Raw genomic sequence first — 21,313 nt, 5'->3', positions numbered from 1 at the left:
GAAAAACAATTACCTATGGTTTGAAGGGATTTATTATAAGCAAGTTAAAGGAGTAGCAATGGGGGCCGCTTGTGCCCCCATTTTTGCCAATTTGATAATGTCATACTGGGAACAGGAGTACTTATTCAATAGCCAGTACAAGGACCAAATTACACACTACACCAGATTCCTAGACGATTTATTCCTGATTTGGAAAGGGACAGAGGATAGTCTTAATGAATTTTTACTATATATTAATAGAACTGTAGAGTTTTTTAAATTTACCTTTGAATATAACAACAAAGACATTATTTACTTAGATGTTGATTTAACCATTGATTATTCCCAGAAAAAAATTCTTAACTAAAATACATAGGAAAAAAAACTTTTCAAATTCGTATTTAGACTATGGGAGTTGCCACCCTGATTATCAGAAAAAAGGAGTGGTAAAAGGCCAATTGATAAGGGCAGCTAGGATGGTTAGTTCAGAAGCTGATTTTTTGATTGAGTTGGATTTTATTTGTAAAATGTTTGAGCAGAGGGGATATCCTGGCTGGCTCTTGGAAAATTTAACTAGAGAGGTTATTTTTAAGTGCAGGCATGGGGTATACAAACCAATTTTGGGCATTGGATTTGTTAGAAATAATAGTGTTAGGAATTTAAAGGAGGATTTTAATTTGTCTTTAGTGCTAACATATAATGGGATGGCCAACTCCATCATTGAGGTGTTAAATGATCACTGGGATATTTTGAAGTGTGATGCAGGTATAGGTTCTAAAGTTGGAAAACACCCCAAGTACATTTTTAGAAGAGAGAAATGTATTAAGAACATTCTTGAGGGGGTGAGATCTACACACAAGACAAATAAAAGAGTGGGTAATTTTAAATGTATTGCTTGTTCTTTTTGTCCACACATATTTGAAACTGGGGGTTATATGAAAATTAATGGACATAGGTTGCATATTGGGGGCCACTACAATTGTAATAGTAAAAGGGTGATTTATGTGGCTAAATGTCAGGTATGTCCCATTTTCTATATAGGTAAAACTAGTAGGAAATTGAAAATTAGAATGGGAGAACATTTAGGTGATATTAAGCATGATAGGGTAACCAGTGCACTATATAGGCACATAAGTGAACATACCACACATCGTTTCAAATTTTTGGTCTTGCAACACCTCAATGAGGATGAAAAAGGGGGTATTTTGGATGTGCACTTGGATGTAATGGAATTAAAATGGCAAATGTTTATGGATGCCTCTAGATTTCCAGGCATCAATGAAACCATTAGTATTGCTAGCATTCTTAAACTTGATCAAATTGCAGGTTATCTTATTTGAAAGCTTAGGTTTATAAAAAAAATTTTAAAAAATTTGTTTTTGGTTTGTTAATTTATGTAAACACACTTTTAACATAAAACAATGTAACATTTTGTTTAAATCTTGTTTTTAAGAATTTGTTAAAACAATGTGGTGAACTATGTTAACATTGAAAGTTTGATATTGCTTTAAGGATTTTAATTGTTGCTTAATTGAATAATTTATGGGTGTATTTAACTTGGTTGGGTAAGGTTGTGATTTTTGTTCTGAGGAAGTCTCTGTAGTGGAGAGGAAAGCGCTTAACTGTTTGTGAATAAAGCTGGTGTCCTTTGGAGTGCTCACGCTCTTCTGGTTATTCTGTGGTTTGCTGAGTTCTAGTTCTTATGCTACATATTACCTTAATCAGCTTAATGCTACTGGCCTCCAAAAATGCAATTCCTAGAAAATCAAAATTTAAACCCAATGAACCTGAAGTACTGAATATTGTAAAAGAGATGAAAAATTTGGAGGCGGGATGCTTAGAAAAAGGAGAGTAAATTACATAGAAGTAAATGGAATTTGTGGAAACAATACCTGCAGAATAATGTATGAGTGAGGTTTAAGGGAGGGAGGGAGGGAGGGAACTAAGGAGCTGAAAAATGAATGTAATGTTCGAGTTAAACAGGAAATGCATGCATACTGCATGAAAAAGATGTTACTATGGTTTGTTTTCTTTTATATTAATATTTGTATACCTGTGCCATCGTTATATTGTGATTTAATAAAGAGGTTTATACAAAAAAGGAATACTTATTTATTTATTTGACATTTGTTGACCAGGATAATCCAACTGGGCTAGAGCTCTTTTTCACTGGAGGCCCCGGGAGAAAAGCTCAACTGTACAATTAAGCAAAAATTACAGAAATTGACTTAATATACAATAACAATACAATAAAAATTACAGGATTGTAGTACAGAACAAAAAATATACATTAGAGTAAATGAGCAGCTGTTCCTTTAGGTACAAGTTAAAAAAAATCAGTAAGAAATACATTTAGTATATTTATCTTGAGGCAGGTAGTGACAATAAGCTAGCAAAAAGAAAATGCCATAAGGATAGTCCTCTATGGAGAACTGTGCTTTTCAAATGCTTATGTTTTGCAGCAGTAATCTGTGAGAGTGTTAATTATCAGGCAGTTGCAGGTGGGATATAGGCATTATGTTACCAGGAGTTAGGAAGTGAAGAGAATGATTAAAAGTAGTTGACTGTTAATTTGTTAGGTGGTTAGTGCTATAGAGATAAAGAGGGGAAGGGAAAGGAGAGGAAAGAAGGTAACATGGGAGAGAGGAAAGGGTTCAGGTGGGGTGATTGCAGAGACAAGACCAGGTGCTGTTTAGGTCATTCGCAAGAGTTTTCTTGAATTCATGGACATGGGAAATGTTTCTGAGGGCCAGAGAGTTCCATAATAGCGTGGGAAGGTAGCTATACAGATTCTGTCCAATAGATTTTCTAGGCTTGTGAATCTGTAAGAGACATTCATCAGAGCTTCTGAGGGATCAAGGGGGTTGTAGAGGTTGACAACAGAGGACAGGTTAGGGCAGGAGGAGGGCTTTCTCAGGATAGAATGGATGATGAGAAGTTGCGTAAATAAGAGTTGATTGGGAAACTCAAGCCAGTTGAGAGTGTGACAGTGGTTTGATTTTAAGGGTAGATTAGCTGCAAACATTGTTACTTTGTTGTAGGCAGTTTTGATTTTGGAGAGTAGACAGGACTGTAGGTTAGTTAAGATTTGTAAGCCGTAGAATAGGTGAGGGAGAAGGTAAGCTTGGGTTAGTAAAATTCTGGAGTTGGGTGTGATGAATCTTTTATTATCTGTACAGAAGGCCAAGCTTTTGGAGGGTTTTCTTGATACAGTGATGTACATGGAGGTTAGACTTATGTTGGTCATTTAAGATTTAAATTGCTCATCTATGGTTGCTCCAAGGAGTTTGGTGTGGGTATCAGCTGTTATAGTAGTGTTAAGGAAAAAGATGGCGAAGGAGGATTTAATATGGTAGAAGGATTTAGGGAGGAATAGACGAAGTTTATTTTTTTTAGGATTAAATATGAGTTGGTTGTCAGAAAGCCACTTTTCAGTAAGTTTAAAAGATGCTTGCATCAGGGTGAACAGGTCCAAGGGGTTGTCAGCAGTGGAGATGATCGAGGAGTAATCTGCGTACTGTATGAGGGATGACTGAGGACAGGAAGAGTAAAGCTGGTTAGTACAGATGTTAAAGAGAAGGGTCCAAGAACTGAGCCTTGTGGGATGCCCATTTTGATTGGGAGATAGGGGGATAGAATAGAGAGCCATTTGACAGATTGCTATCTGTAAGGTAGCCGTTAAACCAGGAGATAGTTGGTGGGGAGAGATTAATTTGTGGCAGTTTGGAGAGGAGGATGAAGTGAGCAACAATCTTAAAGGCTTTGGAGAGATCTAAGAAGAGGCAGGACACTAGTTTATCATCGTCTCTGCCAAGGGTGCTGGAGTTTGTAAAGGAAATTAGTGCAGTAGAGGTGCTGTGGTGTGGGCGGAAGCCATGCTAGGTTGGGGTGATCAGGCGTTCTTGAGTGAGATGGGCCATGATTTGTGTATGAGCACAGTGTTCAAGGATTTTAGAGCGGGACGAGAGTATGTCAATGGGTCGATAATTAGAGAGCTCTACTGAATTTCTGCCTTTGTGTATTGCTATGATATGGAATTTTTTCCAAAGAGTTGGGATGGCGGATTCTGTGATTGCATGGTTTATGAAGATGGAGACTGGGCACACAGTGGAGTTAGTGGATGCCTTTAGGAAGAGAGGTGGTAAGTTATCAGCTGAGGGGCAGCATGGTTTCAGTTTGAGAAGTAGCCGTTTGATACAACTGGTTGGGATGGGGTTTAATGCGAATGGGGTGTTCTGAATAAGGGGAGTGGGTGGGTGGTGAGGGGTTGGTAGGGTTAGTAGTTTGCTGATGGTATCAATAAAGTAAAGTAATAAAGATTCAAGTCTTTATTGGAAAATGACAATGCAAAGGGAAAGCTCATGGGGAGTTATACTGGCCTAAAATATTTGCCAACTGAGCAAGTTCCCTGCACAGTTTATAGAACAATAAAAACCCTGCTGAAGAAAAAAAAAAATCTTTATTCAGATGGAGGAATATCACAGAAGGAAGATGGCATAGACGTGTGTTTATTTTGTAGCTATACATAAAAGTCATATTAAAGTTATTCTTTGAAGTTTCCTGTAAGATTAACAGATGCCACAAGCAACTGTGCAATTAATACAGTTCAGGAGGTGTCTTTAAGTCATGAAATACTTGATGCTGTTATATCAGGTAACAGTCTTCAGAATGCAATAACCAAATTCAAGAAATTTCTGAAATCAGTAGGAGTTTCAACTTGAGAACTGTAGCCACACTATGCACGATGTAATGGCCGCTCAGTGCATTAACTGTATCTGATAAGTAGATGTGCATCTGGCTTTGCTGGAGTGCAGAGAAACTCCCATGCAAGTTTTACATTTTTCAAAAGCTAAGTTACTGACAGCTCATTGATTAAAGAGCAGTGCATCTACTTGTTCTTCTTTAGTACAACCTGAAACCATGACTTCTTTCAAAGGAGAACAAAATAAAACCAATCTAGGAAAAGTTACTACCATAATAAGACAGAAAGATACCAGTTTTCTTTCAAAGGATGAGAACATACTTCTCAACCTCTTATGGCATGAAATCTGGATGAAGCCTAAAATAAGGGGAAGACAAAGCCCCAAAAAATAGGGATGGATTTTAAATATTGCTATTATAAACTTAGAAAGTTGCTAGAATAACATGATTTGGGGTTAACACATTTTCTGTAGGAACTCAAACTGAAATGTGTGTCATTATTTATTGACTTCAGTCCTCAGTGATTTTCAAGAAAATCACAATTATTATGAGGAACTGACCAAAAATATGAGCCACAAATATGGATAGTCTGTGAAAATCTTTACAGTTAAGAGGTATGGTGAGGAAACAGATTGAATGTAAGTCAACATTTTACAGAAAAGTGACCAGAATGAGTGGAGCAGTGTGAACAACCCAAATATTTTGTCATCCATACAGAGACTGGAAAGTTACTGACAAGAACTCAGAGACATTTGGTCAAATTGAATACATCCCACAGTAACTGTCTCAAATAAAAGTCAGAGAAATAGCCAAAGAGTTATCCGAGACATCCAGAAGTAACAACAGATGAGCAAATGGGCTTCTCTGTCCAGAAAATCCTGACTGATGGCATATCTGGCAGGTCCGAGCAAATCATCATCAGAAGTGCAGAGAGCAGATTCTTCCAAACATTTAAAGTATGAAATTTTGTTATGAAAACAAACAAAAAAATTAGCACAAAGGGCTAAAAGTATCACTAAATTGCAGTTAATGAAATGCTGCCAGTGTATTAATAATGAATTCTGTGTTTGTGTCTGAAAATACAATCCTGAAAAGTACTGAAATATTTTACTTTTGAGAAAATACTAAATACAGTAATAATTTTCTTACTGAAGATATGCCCAGAAAGTCAGTAAAGTATGTAACCATTATTGATTTATCTTGAGACATATTCTTAGATAACTATCTGGATAATTCTCCGACTACTTTGCTGAAACCATCAAAAGCAGTCTCTCTATTTGACACAGTTGGTCCCTGATCAGGCCACAATTCAAACAATACTTACTAAAACAGTTTGAGTTCCACTATCCATAAACTGATATCTCCAATTGCGCAGTACATTTACCACCCATATGTGATACACACTCATCCTAAACTGTGATTCAGTTTACCCCACCATTACTAATCTAAACACTATGCATAATGTAATCCCCTACTTTCATCTTATGGGTATCTGTTAGCTTTCCTAACCTAGCAACTACTACCCATATTTCCACCACTTCTACTTCTCTTGCTTTCACTCTATTCTCCCTTTTCTTTTCCAATTATGCAACTGTACATGTATGTGGTTTGTTAGATCTTCTATGTATCGATTTTGTTAGATTGTCTGTGCTTACTTATAAACGTAAACCACTGATGTGAAGTTGTTCTAGCTCACTGTTCATTTGTGCAGATGGGTTCAGAGCCGATCCTTGGCTCTGAGTCGGCCTACTACAAACCTCAAGGTCTTCAGATACCACGAGGCCAAGTCCCTATCCCAGGATGCACTAGAGTTACCTCAGATCTAGTTTGCCACTGTAATCGATTGGAGTTTCCCACTAGCACGGGCCAGTAAAACTTTTTTTTTTATGAAAATATATTATAATATTGATAAAAATTCTTTGATATTTATCTTTAGATACTTAGAACAGCTTATTGTGTAGTGTCCCTTCCCTTGGTGTGCCTTTTTTCTCTACTAGTAATTAACTCTTTTGGCCTCTTTTTATTTAGGCCTCATTAAATCTTTAATAGTTGTGTGCTTAGAATAGTGACTTTTCTGTCACAGTTTAGTATATCTAGTCTTTAGAATTTTGAATAGTGACTCTTCTGTCACAGCTTTGATATATTTAGTATTTAGAGTTTTGAATAGTATCTTTCTGTCACAGCTTTGATAGAGTTTAGATAAATAGTTTAAAGTGTATGTGCGTGCTGTTTAGTATTTTAGCCCATAGTTTTAAAAGGGCTTATTTGATATTTCTTGTTTGGGTGTGTCTAGTTTTTACAGCACTCTATTGACATTGTGTGTTACAGTATGGCTGACCAAGATAAAGACAAACACCCTAAATCAGGGTTTATGGAATGTTGCTAATGTGGGCAGAAAATGTCTGTCACTGACAGTCATGTGAATTGTGTTTATCGTTTGGGAGCATTGCATCTCCAGGAAAGCTGCTCCATCTGTCATTCTTTCTCTTCTAGGGTTCTCCAGGAGAGAAGAAAGTTAATCGACAGATGTTTACTTAAACCTTCCTTTCAAGAAGCTTTGAGTGACCAGGACAGGTCCAGCAAATCCTCAAAGTCTTCTAAGGCTTCTACTTCTGAAGTAAAGAAATCAAAAAAATCTTTGACGTTGGTTCCACAGACCTTAGAGCCGACCGTCTTGTCCTTTTGGAACTGGTCCCCGGTTTTGGAACTGGTATCCGAACTGCCTAAGTTTCCACTCCTGCAATCTGTACCTTCTTCTATCCACTCATCTCAGTCTTCAATTAGCCTTTCCAATTTGGATGCGGATCGTGTGGTGCAGAAGCTTTTACAGGCACTGGCCTTTGCTAAATTCTTATCAGCTCTGACCCAAATGGCTTCAGAACCGAAGACCCTTTTACCATCTACTACTCTTCCTCCTCTGAGCCATACCAGTCCTTCGGAGCCAGAAGAGTCAGACTTGATGATCACTGAGCCTTTGGAGCCGACGCCTGCTCCAGTCTCTTCAGCTCCATTTACTCTGACATCCTCTGTGCCAATCGAGGAAACTAGGAGCCGACACTCTTTGGTCGGGTCCGGGGAGGATAGTCAGACCGACTTGCTGGTTCTGACTCTGATTCTGCCTCATGAGGCTTCAGCTTGGATAAGCTCGGCTCCTACCTCTGGCTCAGAGCCCACTGTCCCAGTGCGGGGGTATCGATGATTTCCTCGGATCCGTCGGTCCCTTCTCATTGGAGCAGAGGTGCCTTCAAAGCCATGAGGAGAGTTATGTCTCCTAAGACATCTTCGACTTCAGGTCTGGCTAGCTCCTCCCCAAAAGTGCCTGTGTCTGCTTCTGCTTCACAGATCCTTGCCAAGCATAGAGACCCACAGCCTCAGGATGCCCCATTGGGTGGCCCCCACTGATGAGGTCCCCAGGAAGAGAATCTGTAAGATGAAGCATTTAGACTCCCCACAGGAGTCCCTCACATCCGATACCAACTTGGATGAATCAGAAGGGTCCCCACGGTCACCCTCTGAGGATATCTCATTTGCTGAGATATTGAAATCCTTAGGCAGATGGGTGACTGGCATTCCACCAACCCCACTGAAGATGAGTTGGTTCTTCTGAAGGCTTTCAGGTCTCAGCCCTGCACCTCTTGGGTGTCTCCACCCTTCGATGTGCTTATGCAGCTGGTCTTACGATGGGCATGGGAGTCTCCAGACACCATGGAGCCTGTCCGCAGGAGGCCTAATGCATTTATTTCTGCCCCCAGGACAAATCTTTTCTTACTAAGGGTGTGCCAGTTGATGCCATGGTATTGGCGGCAGCCACCAAAAGGGAAATTTCAGAAACTTCCTCCTCTATCCATCCTCCTAGCAGAGATTCTAGGATCATGGATAGATATGGGAAGCGCACTTACAGTTCAGCGACTTTTGCACTGCGTTCGCTCAACTATCTAACCCATTTTACTACACTGCAAAGTAATCTCCTAAAAGAGCTCGGAAGTACTCTTCAGGGTACAGTAGCTGCAGGAGCTTCAGATAAAGTTGCCTCCCAGCTTGCTACCCTCAACTCCATAGTAAACTTGTCCATGCTCCTCATTTCATATGCAGCTGATGGAATGAGCAGGGCAGTGGGTACAGGAATTGCTCTTAGGAGACACTCCTGGATGCACTTGTGTTCATTTGCGGAGCCCTTTAACTCATCCTTTGTAAATACCCCTTTTGATGGCTTGTCCCTTTTCGGGCCCAAGGTTAAGGAAACCTTGACCAGGTGTGAGCAGGAAGGAAAGACACTGTCTGCCATCAGAGTCCATTTTTCCACCCCTACCAGACCCTACCCCAAGGGTCAAAGGGGAGGAAAGATGTGTTTCCGTAAAGCCCAAGGAGCCTCCCAGGACATACATGGTGAACCCCCCCTCCAGGGCTAGAAGAGGGGGCAATAATGTAAGATGGTGTCCTCACGGCAGAGGGGGTCTGCAAAACCAAGGTGACAGACATCAGTTCTTTGGGAAACCCTACCAGTGCTCCTGAAAGGAGGCCTGACTGTCCTACTCTGGAGGCAGTCAGGGGTCGTTTATCTTTGTATCCAGACACCTGGCTCAAAATAACAAATGACAACTGGGTACAAAGTATAATTTCCAGAGGATATTTCATTCCTTTCGCCACACCCCCTCCATTGACAAGAAAAATCCGAGAAGTTCCACCCAGTTACAGGGAACAGGCAACAATAGAGGTCCGATCGTTGCTAACAAAAAGAGTCATCCAACCAATCCCAGCAGACCAGACAGGATCCGGAACTTACTTAAGATTCTTTTTAGTTCCAAAAAAGACAGGGGACTGGAGACCTATACTGGACCTCAGCAGACTAAACAGATCTGTCAAGAAAGAGAAATTCTGGATGGTCATGCTTCAGTTGATACTTCCCTTTTTAGGGAAAGACATTTGGATGTGCTCAATAGATCTTCAGGATGCGTACTACCACATAAAAATGGCCAGACCATCCAGGAATCATCTGTGCTTCTGGCTGGGAGCTAATTAATACCAGTTTCGAGCCCTGCCCTGTGGTCTCACCACAGCCCCCAGAGTGCTCACCAAATGCATGGCAGTGGTCATGGCTCACCTGAGACATTTAGGATTCCAGGTGTTTCTGTACCTAGACGATTGACTCCTCACTGCCACCACCAGGCATCAACTCATACAAGCCAGGGACACCACTCTTTCACTCTGCAGTCACCTGGGCATTACAATAAACTCTGGAAAATCTGCCTTGTCGCCATTGCAACATACCGTTTTTATCGGAGCAGAACTGGACACCACCACCACCACTCAGACTTCCAGCAGAAAGAGTCTTACTACTCTGTCAGCAGGTCCACAATATCATATCCAAAACAAGGCTCCAGCATCAGAAGTACTAAAATTGTTAGGCATGATGGCAGCTGCAATATTAGCCATACTGTTGGGTCGAATGCACATGCGGATTCTGCAATGGCTATTGTTCACTCAATGGTCTTACCAATAGCTCCCAATGTCTCATCTTATAATGATCACGAACACATGCAAAAAGGATCTTCAGTGGTGGTTGACCTCTCCATGTCATGATAGGTCATCCTTTTGTTCTACCCCCACCAGCAGCCACAGTGACCCTGGATGCTTCCCTGATAGGGCGGGCATTTTCAGGGAAAAACAGCCAAAGGCACACGGACTGATCAAGAGACACATCTGCATATCAATGTCCTAGAGATGAGAGCAGTACTTTTAGCACTGCAGGACTTCCAGGACTCTCTACCTCTGGGTACAATTGAGCTTCAGACAGACATGTCAGTGGTCTGGTACTTGAACAAACAAAGAGGAGCCAGGTCCTACCCCCTTTGTCGCGAGGCCCTAAGAGTATGGCAGTGTGCTATATCCACCCAGCACTTTCTGCTAGCAGTGCACATCCCGGGGAAATCCAATGTGATAGCAGAGAGCAGAGCAATTTTGTTGCCTCACAAGTGGTCCCTCAAGAAAGAAATAGCTGACAGGATATTCTGCAGGTGGGGCAAGCCTTGCTGCAACCTTTGCGCCAACCACATGAACAGGAAATGCAAAAGCTACTTTGCCCTGATTCCCCCTCTGGGAGAAGCCCCAAGGGATGCACTCGTACACGATTGGCCTCCAGGTCTCTTCTATGCATTCCCACCAATTCCGTTGATACACAAAGTACTACAGAAAGCAAAAGCCCCAGGAAGGACCATCATTCTAATAGCCCCTCATTGGTCTCATCATATTTGGTTCCCCTTCCTTCGACTTCATCAATTGGAGGACCCCTGGATTCTGGACCCAGTTCCAGATCTTCTGACGCACTCATCGGGGGAACTTCATCCCTCTCTTCAGTCCCTGAAGCTGACAGCTTGGCTGCTCCAATTCCCATCATAGCCAGGTTCCATAACCTTTCTAATGAGATGAAGTAAATTCTAGTATCCTCTCATAAATCCTCTATAAGGAAGCCTTACCTTAGCAAATGGAAAAAATTGTCTATATGGGCCTCTCAAAACAACACTGATCCCTACCTAGCCCCTATGGCCTCTGTACTAGAGTTCCTGACCATGATTTTCAACAAAGGAGCTGCAGCAGCAACAGTTCGTGTTCAACTTGCTGCTATCTCTAATTTTCACCTTGGATTTGAAGGATTGAACATAATGTCACACAAACTATCTAAAGCCTTTCTTAAAGGGACTTTTCATCTCAGACCACCTATGAAATCTCGGTATACCCCATGGAATCTAAATTTTATGCTTTCTCACATTATTCTCCCTCCATTCAAACCAGCTTCCTCATGTTATTTGAAATATTTGTCATGGAAGACTATGTTTTTAGTAGCTATCACTTCTGCCTGCAGTGTGTCAGAGCTTCAAGCCTTGTCCATTAAACCTCTTTATTTGATTTTCCATGCTGACAGTCTCACTACGAACTAATCCCTCCTTTTTGCCCAAAGTCTGTACTGAAGCTAACCTTAATCAAATTACTGATTTGTCAGTATTCTTCCCCAATCACTCCAACAACTTAGAGTATATGCTGCACAAACTTGATGTTCATAGACAGCTCAGATTTTATTTGTATAGAACAAAAGACTTTAGGAAATCTGAACAGCTTTTCATTTCCTTTTCAGATTCCAGAAAAGGTATGCCAGTGGCCAAAACAGCTCTAAGTGGTTATCCGATTGTATCACATTTGCTTATTCAGCTGCTAATATGCCCTTACAACAAAAAATTAAGGCTCATTCTACCAGAGCAGAGTCTGCATCTTCTGCCTTTTCTGACAGACTTCCTATAGATAACATTTGTGCAGCAACCACTTGGTCAAAACCTCATACGTTTATCACTCATTACAAAGTTGACAGGGCCTCTTTTGGGTCTACTGTCTTGAAAAACATACTCCAGTGAGCCACCCGAGATAGATGGTGCTTGGGACACTACCCATCTGTAAGAATGAATGGTGAGCAAGAACAACTTTACATAAAGAAGTTATGTACTTACCATAACATTCTATGTGAGTTGTTCATCTCACCTTCATTCTTACTTCCCACCCTCCTACCCCCTCCAAGGTTTTTCGAAGACCAAGATGCTGGATTCTTCCTGGTTGCTCAACCCTTCTATAACTTTCTCTTATAGAGTGATAGAATGACACATGGTATTATTACATGCAGCAAACAAGATCTGAGGTAACTCTAGGTGCATCATGGGATAGGGACTTGGCCACGAGCTATCTCAAGACCTCGAGCTTTGTAGTAGGCTGACTCAGAGCCGAGGATTGGCTCCAAAGCTGTTTGTAAGAATGAAGGCGAGATAAACAACTCACATGGAACGTTATGGTAAGTACATAACTTCTTTTTATTCGCATGCTGAACATTGTTTGGTTACATTATAATGTAACCTGGGCTAAGCCTGTAATTGGCCATTGTTTGATCAGTGTTATACCCTGGTAAGTAAGCAAATAAATCATGTTACTTGAGGTTTATACTTCTACATTTATTCTGCATAACAGTAAAATGGGACTCTAAACTTCTGAAAGAAGGGAATGTAATACATCTGTACATCTTTACAATATTTAGCACCTTTAGTCTATTTCAGAGAATGAATATTATCCAATTCAGTATCCTTCAGCTATAGCAGAGTCTGAAATATTTGTTGATAGAAGTGGCCACATAAAGCTGTAGTCCTTCCTCTTTCTCTACAGCATCATGAATATTATATGTTATAATGACTGTGTGAAACCTTTCTGTATGAGCAATACTTGATCTATGATGTAAGTAATAGATATACTATGGTAGGGTAGTGCAGAGTCAGTATACATTTCTACGAAAGGGTTAATTTAATGTGATGTCAGGTTGTTATGATGTCAATGTATTTTATTTATTTATTTTATTTGTTGTTTGCTAATGGAATGGGTTGGTACAAGATCCTTTTCATCTACTACCCAGGCAATGGGGTGGTCATATTAAGTACACAGATGATAAAATTAACAGGAGACAGAAACAGTGTTACAACATAAAATAAATGTAACTTCTGCAAAAAAAAAAAAAAAAATTATGTAATTAAAGATGTTATATTTTTATAAAAGAAAAGTATATTCCTGGGTACACTGAAGTCAAAAGACAAGACATATTTACCAAAAAAAAAAAAAAAGCAGCTAGAGTAAACTATAATACTGAGATAACAAAAAGCTTTTGTAAATAACAGAACATACTAGACAGTGTCTCTAAAACAAATACAGTTATATTCTTCAGACAGGTGCAGTTTCAAAATTTTCATGAAGAGTGAGACATTATCTAGCATCGTAATTTCTCTAGGCAAATAGTGGCAGTAAGTATGACACTCACAATTATTTACTCACTTAATCTAGATTAATAAAACAAGATGTACTAAATGCTCCCTGTCCATTTTTGGGACAGATATGGGTGGTCTGACTTGGTCAGTTTGCCAGCAGGTCACTGGAATCAAGCTCAAGTCAATGTTATGAACTTGGCTCATTCACAGTACCCTCTTAATTCAAAAGGCTAAGTTGTATCTTGTTTGCTGCTGTTACATTAAGTTTTTTTTTTCTTTTATTACCCGGATAAAATGTTTGTCAGTCCAGGTTTAGACATTAATGCAAACCTGTTTGTATTGCCTCATAAATGCTGTTCAAATTGTACATGTAAGACAGTTAAACTGTTGCACAGGCCAGAAACTGCAGGAGCAGCACAGCACTTACTTCTTTTGCAGAGCAAGACAAAGTTAAGTGCTATACTGGGTCTGGTATTCTTCTGTGGACAGAACATATACTGCCTCAGCCTGTAATTGTATAGTGTCTATCAAAAATAACAGTGTAACAAACAGTCTTGTATTTGCATGTATGAACACTTGGCAGGCAAACTGATCTTGATCATGTAAAAATGAGGCGACTACTAAACTATTAATATTTTCAGAACCATGACATCCTGTTTCACCCTTTCATTTGCAGTAAAAGGTGGTTAATATGTTTTTTGTTTCGTATCTACTGCCTGTATGTATGTGGTTGTCTACAATGTGTTTAGTGCTTAATACTGTACTAGTTTTTGAAGAGACAGCTTATATCTGCTACATTTGAAGCTTGTATTCTGTCCGGAATTTTAGAATTATGCCTCTTATTCTTTGGGTCCCATGTATGTGTCTGCTTAAAGGTATACTTAAGCTATAGGCATTTTATAGCTTACTTGTGCTGTTTCTATGCTCCTATGCTCCTATGTACAAGCAACTGGAAAGTGAAGGGGGATATGAACTCATTAGGGTACCTCTAGTACCAGAGCACACACTTACCATTTGTGGCAACACATCTCTAATCCATGATCACAAAACCTAAGTCTCCAGATCCTCATAACAGCCTCTGCCCATACCTTCTTCAGAGTGGAAGTTTCATTTCCTTATGGAAAGCTAACTAAGTCTTGGTTAATCTACATTTGAATAAAGAGCTTTGTATATGCTTAACTGCCTGTTTCCTTAAATTGGTTTTGGAATTTGATTTATGCAGATGGAAATTAGATCACTTTATGCTTTAATAACGAGGTATAGCTGGTCAGGAAACAGTTTCATCAAGAATAACAAAGGGGGAAATAAATCCAACAAGCTCATCAGACTTCTGTCAATTCTTACTTTTGGTGAGCTGTCTCATACACTGTAGCTCTGCCCTATGGCATTCTATGCTGGATCATCTGAGGGGTAAATATTTAAGTACTTGGAAGACATTTATACAAGCAAACCATGATAACAGCCATGTGACATTTCCTGGTACACACTTACTTACCTGGAGAATGTTTTATATCTAGTGCTGTCCGGATCAAAGCCATCAATGTGGATGTAAAGTGTACTGTGTAGTCCTCTGCAATTGGCATGTGCATTCTTACCAGGCGCTAAAAGATGCAGCAAAACTATTAATTAAAACCAGTATTTACACAGTACCAAGCTTACAGTCAAATGCCAACAGCAAAGGAAACAGAAACCTGCAATAATATTTAGGAACGTTGCAATATATTATGCTTGAGTTGAAATATATAAAAGTAAACAGATATGATTGGTAGAATTAGTACATCATCAAGGAATTTTGAAGTGCTTACATTTTCTCTGGGAAGAGCTTTATGTCAATATTATGTATCAAGACTGACATTTTCCTATAAGCATTCTGTTACTTGCAGATTTCTGTGCCTTTGCAAATACAATATATGGGCTGTAGCCTTTAGTGTGCAAATGAAAAATTATCAGGCAGCTAATATTTAAAATATATAAATAGAAGCTACTAACACAAACATGCAGGATCATTGTTTCGTACCTTCATCTGTGTTCCAAAGCAGGTTCTACTGACGGAAATCCTTGCTCGCTGCTTAATTCATAAACTGCTGTGCTTTAAACAGCTGGGAATTTTGTGGGGATTGGGGTGAATCACAGATACCATATAATTCCTTATCTGCACTGCTAGGTTTGTGGTAAGCAGTCAGTGATGGTATAAAAGGTGAGATAAAAATGTGACAGCAATGGTCATTTGGCTTCTCCTGGTAATCCTCTGTCAGGATTATGTTTCCCTGAAAGCATTTTAGCCACTAGGTGGCAGAAGTTTCCATCTCTGTGCAGTAACAGATATTGCGACTAACTGTCTCCAAAGTAGGACACGAAGTTGATATAATCATTTTAGAATCAAAGGAACACTCAAGTTTCTTTTACAGGGTGAGAGAGTATAATAAATGTAACTGAGATGTTTCGGTCATATAACTTGCAAATGAAATTTGTAAGGTTTAAGTGTATACTAACGCATTAATAACTATGCAGTGAAAACCAAGGCTTCCTGGCTTCTTTTCTCTTCCACAACACTGTATACTTCATCTTAGAAAATGACACTTACCAAATGTCAAGATGTATCCAGCTATTCTTACCATGAATATGGTATTGGGTTGGATGGCAAGTATTTCCAATAAGTTTAAATACACAGTATGGGTTTCCTGGGTCATAGAGGGGGAGCTATAGCTTAAAAGGAAGTGGTATTGGATTTTGCCTACAGTGATTTGAGCATGGAGCAGCTCAAGTGCATTGTCCTGTTTGACAAGACTTGAGGTACATTTATTTTTGATGTAAATCAAGACACCTCCACCTTTAGTCCCTTGTCTGTGTAGTAGCTGGCCTAAATGTGTGGAGGACATTATAACTTTGCACTGTTGGTGTGCTCTTTGTGGCTTTAAACCATGTCTCAGTGACCACACAGATGTTAGCATTCTTTAGGGTGAAGAGAGCTTCTAGGCAGTAGTGTTTTTTGTTTAGACTCCTAGCACTGAGCAGAAATACCTTTGGATTTTCTTGGTTTTGATTTACTATGTTGGAAGTCGTTTCAGTTTGGCATTGCCTAAACTAGGAGATATCAGACAAACAGAGAAAAGACGTTGGTGAGGGCAGGATTACACAACAAAAACAGTGTTGGTCACAGACACAGAAGGGAAGGGAGTGGGTGTTTGCAGATACAGTCTCCAAGGTATACCCCGGGAATCACCACCACTACATCCTAACTCAGCTGGGACACAATTAGTGAGTTGTCAGAGCATGGTCTTCATGCGACTGATGCAGGAATCCTACCTCCTGTCTATTATCTGCCCCACAAGCTCTGGCAACTCCTGATGCATGACAAAAGTGTCACTGCCCCTTGCATTGTTACCAGCAGGTACCACTACTACCCTCCAGTGCAAGATTATCTGATGCAACTGGCTCAGGTAGGGCGGGAGGTGTGGGGGCAACTGTGGAAGGCTGGGACCCAGATGTGCTGGGTGCCCTCTGGTGGTGGCACTAATGATGCCATCTGTCAGGGAAGGACATGCCTTTCCAGTGGAAGAGGTATAGATTGCTTTGCTACTTCATGTAACATTAAAAGAAATGGAGAAAAACAAAATAAATAAATTAATAAACCAAATAAAAGTAGGAAAGAGAAAACATAGCGACAATGGGTGGGGGAAGAAAAGTACAAACACAATGAAAATGTCATTCTTAACTATGTTGAAACTGACACAATAAAGCATAGTGACCATTTAATAGTAGGGCTTACACGGGAATGTCGTCAACCTGTTTGCCTGAATATAATTTGTTGGTGAGGGGAGGGCTACGCCAAAAGCCCTCCTCCCATGCAGTTGGGCATAACAGAATACTAATGGCATGCAGGGGCTATTTATCAAGCTAGCACACCTGCGCTTGTGGCCAGTGATGCCATTTGAGTTCTGACAATAACAAAATTGTACATAGACAAAATAAACATGCTGATCACGATAAATATATCCAGCACAGGTGATAGACAATGGACAGATACTACTATTCCATATTATAAAATGCCCAGCAAATTAGTACCTATGGATATTACATATCTAGACCATGTAGTAGTACATTGATAATATACTTTGCCATGACAACATGACAAAATAATTTTGTATAGGGGGTATAGAACTCACATTCATCCTAACAATCTCAGTGTACATAGGCTTAATGTGATCCACTTGCCTAACTATACTAGAGAAGGCATGCAGAAGCACACTTGTAACACAGCATAGTCATCCTGCTACCCCTGAGCTACACCAGTGCTGACAGATGTGGTACTGCTGTATAAAAGTTATGCATAATTATTTTTAATAGCTACAGCAGTCACTATGCAAATTGTGGCATTGTTTATGACAGCATGTATACCTACTCCAAAGCTGTCTTAGGTGCTCTACTCTGTAACTGTGCATCCCCCTTTTCCTTATGATCTCTGCAGGGGCAGGAGACATAAACAGGGCATAATCAAAAACAGGATGGTGGAATGCAGTGGCAGATGACTAAACATGATATAATTACGATATTGAGGTAGTGACTGTGCTCTAACGTCAGCCTCCCATCGGGAAAGATGCGAGGCTTATGCCAACTTATGTCACTGTAGTAGTGATGGCACTGTACCCTCATGTGTGGGATACCAATAGCAAGTCTTGGACAAACTATTCCAGGCATCAGTCTTATATTCTGACCTGATATAGCCCTCCTGCAGGAGCCCCTGGTTGTAATGTTTATGGAGGATGTCCAGAAAAATCTTGCACTAATCCAAACACCACTTCTGCACTCTGAAAGAAGCCCTACCCTTACCTTCTCCAGACATAATTGTCTCACCTTCAAAGATGTCAGGAAAAATTAAGAGAACTGGTGCCCAAACCAGATCTCAAATGTCTCAGCCTCCATACGATTAGCATGATGGGCACCTCATTTGCATGATGGATGGCAAATTAATAAAGTATAGGCACTGTACTGTTATGGTTCAAGTGGCACTTTAAGATGTGAAACATGCCAGCCTTCCATCCCTCTCTATGCTACTGAGAGTACATGCCAAACAGCAACTCCAGCTTCAGATGGTTAATTAGGGGATTACAGTTCTCTTCAACCTAACAGGCATGTGCATGCCACTATGTAGTAATTATCATGACATTTATTGGGTTTGCTCATTGCACAGCTTGAACAATTCAGAAAAAAATAATTAGATGTGCCCCAATTAGTATAATTATCATGCCAGGAGGACCATATTTACAGAATATAAATGTAAGAAGAAGCCTTGTTTCTCATTATACACAGCAGAAGCATTACTACCATGAGTGTGAACCCTTTGACCTACTAGACCTTAAAATGTTGTTTCTGAGTTAGACATATGTTTATATAATGTAACTTCTACTTTTTGCACATCCACTTATTTGTCTAAAGATAGCTGTTCATCTGTCCATTAAAGACCTAGTAGGGATGTCAGTGCTCCCAAATGTATTGTTCAAAATTTGACTTAGGTGGTAAATTGCAATTGTACTATACGAAGGAGCCTGCAGGATTGTTAAATTATACTGGTGATGCAGTAATGTGCAACACTATCATATTATTGTGTGCTTTACGCATATGTGATTAGCCATAACCTAACACTACTATTGTAGTGGTCATGGGTATGTGTTAAATTGCTCAGTACACATACATGCCTGACATTTACTTCATGATTGTTGGTGGATACCAATATATAACTGTCAGACATAACTACAACATACTGGATGGCTTAGTAGGATAATAGCAGCAGTGTCTTGATTTGTTAAGGCCCGTACAGGACCATGATTGTCAGTTCTACTGTTCTCCATACCAACATGGCCATGCCTAAAAACAGGTCTAGAAGAAAGGTTCTTCATCTGCTGGTGCTTTGACCTGCAAACCAGATTTATAGATGCTAAAAATAAGATTTCAATAAAGGTCCTTCTTCACCACGGTAGATGGCTCTTTGCAGTTTATTCTGTTAATTTTCCCTTCTGTAACATGTCTGGAGTGAAATTGTCACCAATATTAATGCTGTGGGTGGTCAGGATTGCAGTTACAATATGGTCCACTATAGGGCAACAGATATGATCCATGCTACCACCTAATGAGAAGAGTGCCTGACACAGGAAAGGCAGGCAACAGGTGGTGGACTATGTACCGAACCACCCCTTACAGAGAGGGAGGAAATGTCCTTCCTATGATCACTGTTCGAGTATTACTGGCAAGTGGGATATCCTGTCAGGGAAAGTTGTAAGTCCAGCCAGGAAACTGGTCCCTTGCAGAGTTCCTCTCACACTGTACATCTGATGTAAGACCCAAACATACCAAGGGTGTGTTGCATAAGGGGCATGCAAGGTGCAAGTACCTCAGCGCATTCTCACCTGCAGCGCAAACACTAAGCATGCATTTGTCTTTTGGCCTGTCCAGTGCATCCTTGTCCTTCCATTTACCTAAGACACATTAGTATCTCTGTTGGGGAATCAGACTCATTTTCTTAATTTTTGCCCAAGTTTAATCTTTTTTCATGTCAACTAAGAAGGGAAAATGTGATTGCGGGAGGTAAATACCTTATAGGTACAACTACACTAAATGCTTATTTTGTCTAGGAGTCTGTCACAACTACAGAAGTTGTATTATTTGTCACGCCTTTGCTCCTATGACTCTTAGGAGCTATTTATCTTCTCTTAAAATTTATCTGGAAAATTACAGGCTAAAGGTGTCCATGCACATTAAAATTGAATCCAATATTTCCTGTACAGACAAGCCACAGCAGAAAAAAAAAGCTTAAGAAATTTAAATTGAATGTTTTGGCTTTCTCGTCAGCATTGGCTGCTACCTCTGTTGCAAACTTGTCAAAGGCTGACAAGGCTCTGCCTGTTAGCACTTTCACCACAACTGATCGGATGGTTGCATTTGTCAGGAAAGTGGAACCAAAGCTAATTATTTCAGAGGGACCTAACAGCATTCCTTAGATTCTTTTCAGAGAGGAAATACTAGGTTCTCTCACTGAGATACAATAGGGGTCAGAGCTTCCTCTTCCTTCTAAGAAGAAGTAGATGGCTAAGTGTATTTCTCCTACCCCTTTCTGCCAGAGACCCTAACAAGGAGTGGTATGATTTTTCTCAAGGGCTGTTTAAAGCTGTAGTCTCTGTCAAGCCCACTAATTTTTCGTTATGCCCCTTATCCTTGTAGTTCCTCTCCTCTGGTGAGACATAGAGATACTTCCTCAGATGAGGAAGAGTCTGATTCTGGGGGGAGGGTACCTTGGTCTTACTCCTCTCAGATTAACTTATTTGTTAGTTATGATTCTGATGAGGGGGGCACTATATCCAGAGATTTTCCCTTGGAGGAGCTTTCCTTTGTAGATATAGTTTAATGATGATACGTTTACAATGGGAAGACAAGCAGGTGTCAGTCCTACAAAAATATATTTTGATCTTATGGATATAGGAGTCCTCAAACCAACTACCATTCCTTCTATTCTTGAGGCATTGCACAATTCTTTTTTCACAGCTTCTAGGAACCCAGGAACCCAAAGATGCTTGACAGATTTTATAAAGTACCAAACTTTCCCAAATTTATGCACATCTCCTGTTATATGACCCAGTTGAAATTTAGCTGGGATCTAATAAAAATATTAAGCTCCTGCCTTCTACCAATGCCTTTCATAGTAATAAAGATAGTAGCACTATTGATGGGTATGGAATGAAGGTTTATATCTCCTCTACACTTACTTTCTGAGCTATCACTTATTAGACAAATATGACAAAGTATCTCTTGTTTTTGTTGGAAGACCTTGTTAAGATTTCTATCTGATTTTGATG

The 21,313-nt window shown here is 40.0% G+C and overlaps 1 protein-coding gene across 1 annotated transcript in view; it reads right to left on the bottom strand.

Moving 5' to 3' along the window:
- The window catches only part of CACNA1B (calcium voltage-gated channel subunit alpha1 B), a 3,578,581-nt gene that overhangs the window by 501,638 nt on the left and 3,055,630 nt on the right, over positions 1-21,313 (bottom strand). The window contains exon 41 of the mRNA XM_044058770.1: positions 14,962-15,067. Within this exon, the coding sequence (XP_043914705.1) occupies positions 14,962-15,067 (106 nt within the window). The remainder of the gene's footprint in view (positions 1-14,961; positions 15,068-21,313) is intronic.

The sequence above is a fragment of the Protopterus annectens genome, chromosome 16.part0 (assembly GCF_019279795.1).
Source record: "Protopterus annectens isolate FY-2018-M chromosome 16.part0, PAN1.0, whole genome shotgun sequence".
Classification (NCBI taxonomy): Eukaryota; Metazoa; Chordata; order Ceratodontiformes; family Protopteridae; genus Protopterus; species Protopterus annectens.
This window is presented reverse-complemented; position numbering and strand designations above follow the sequence as displayed.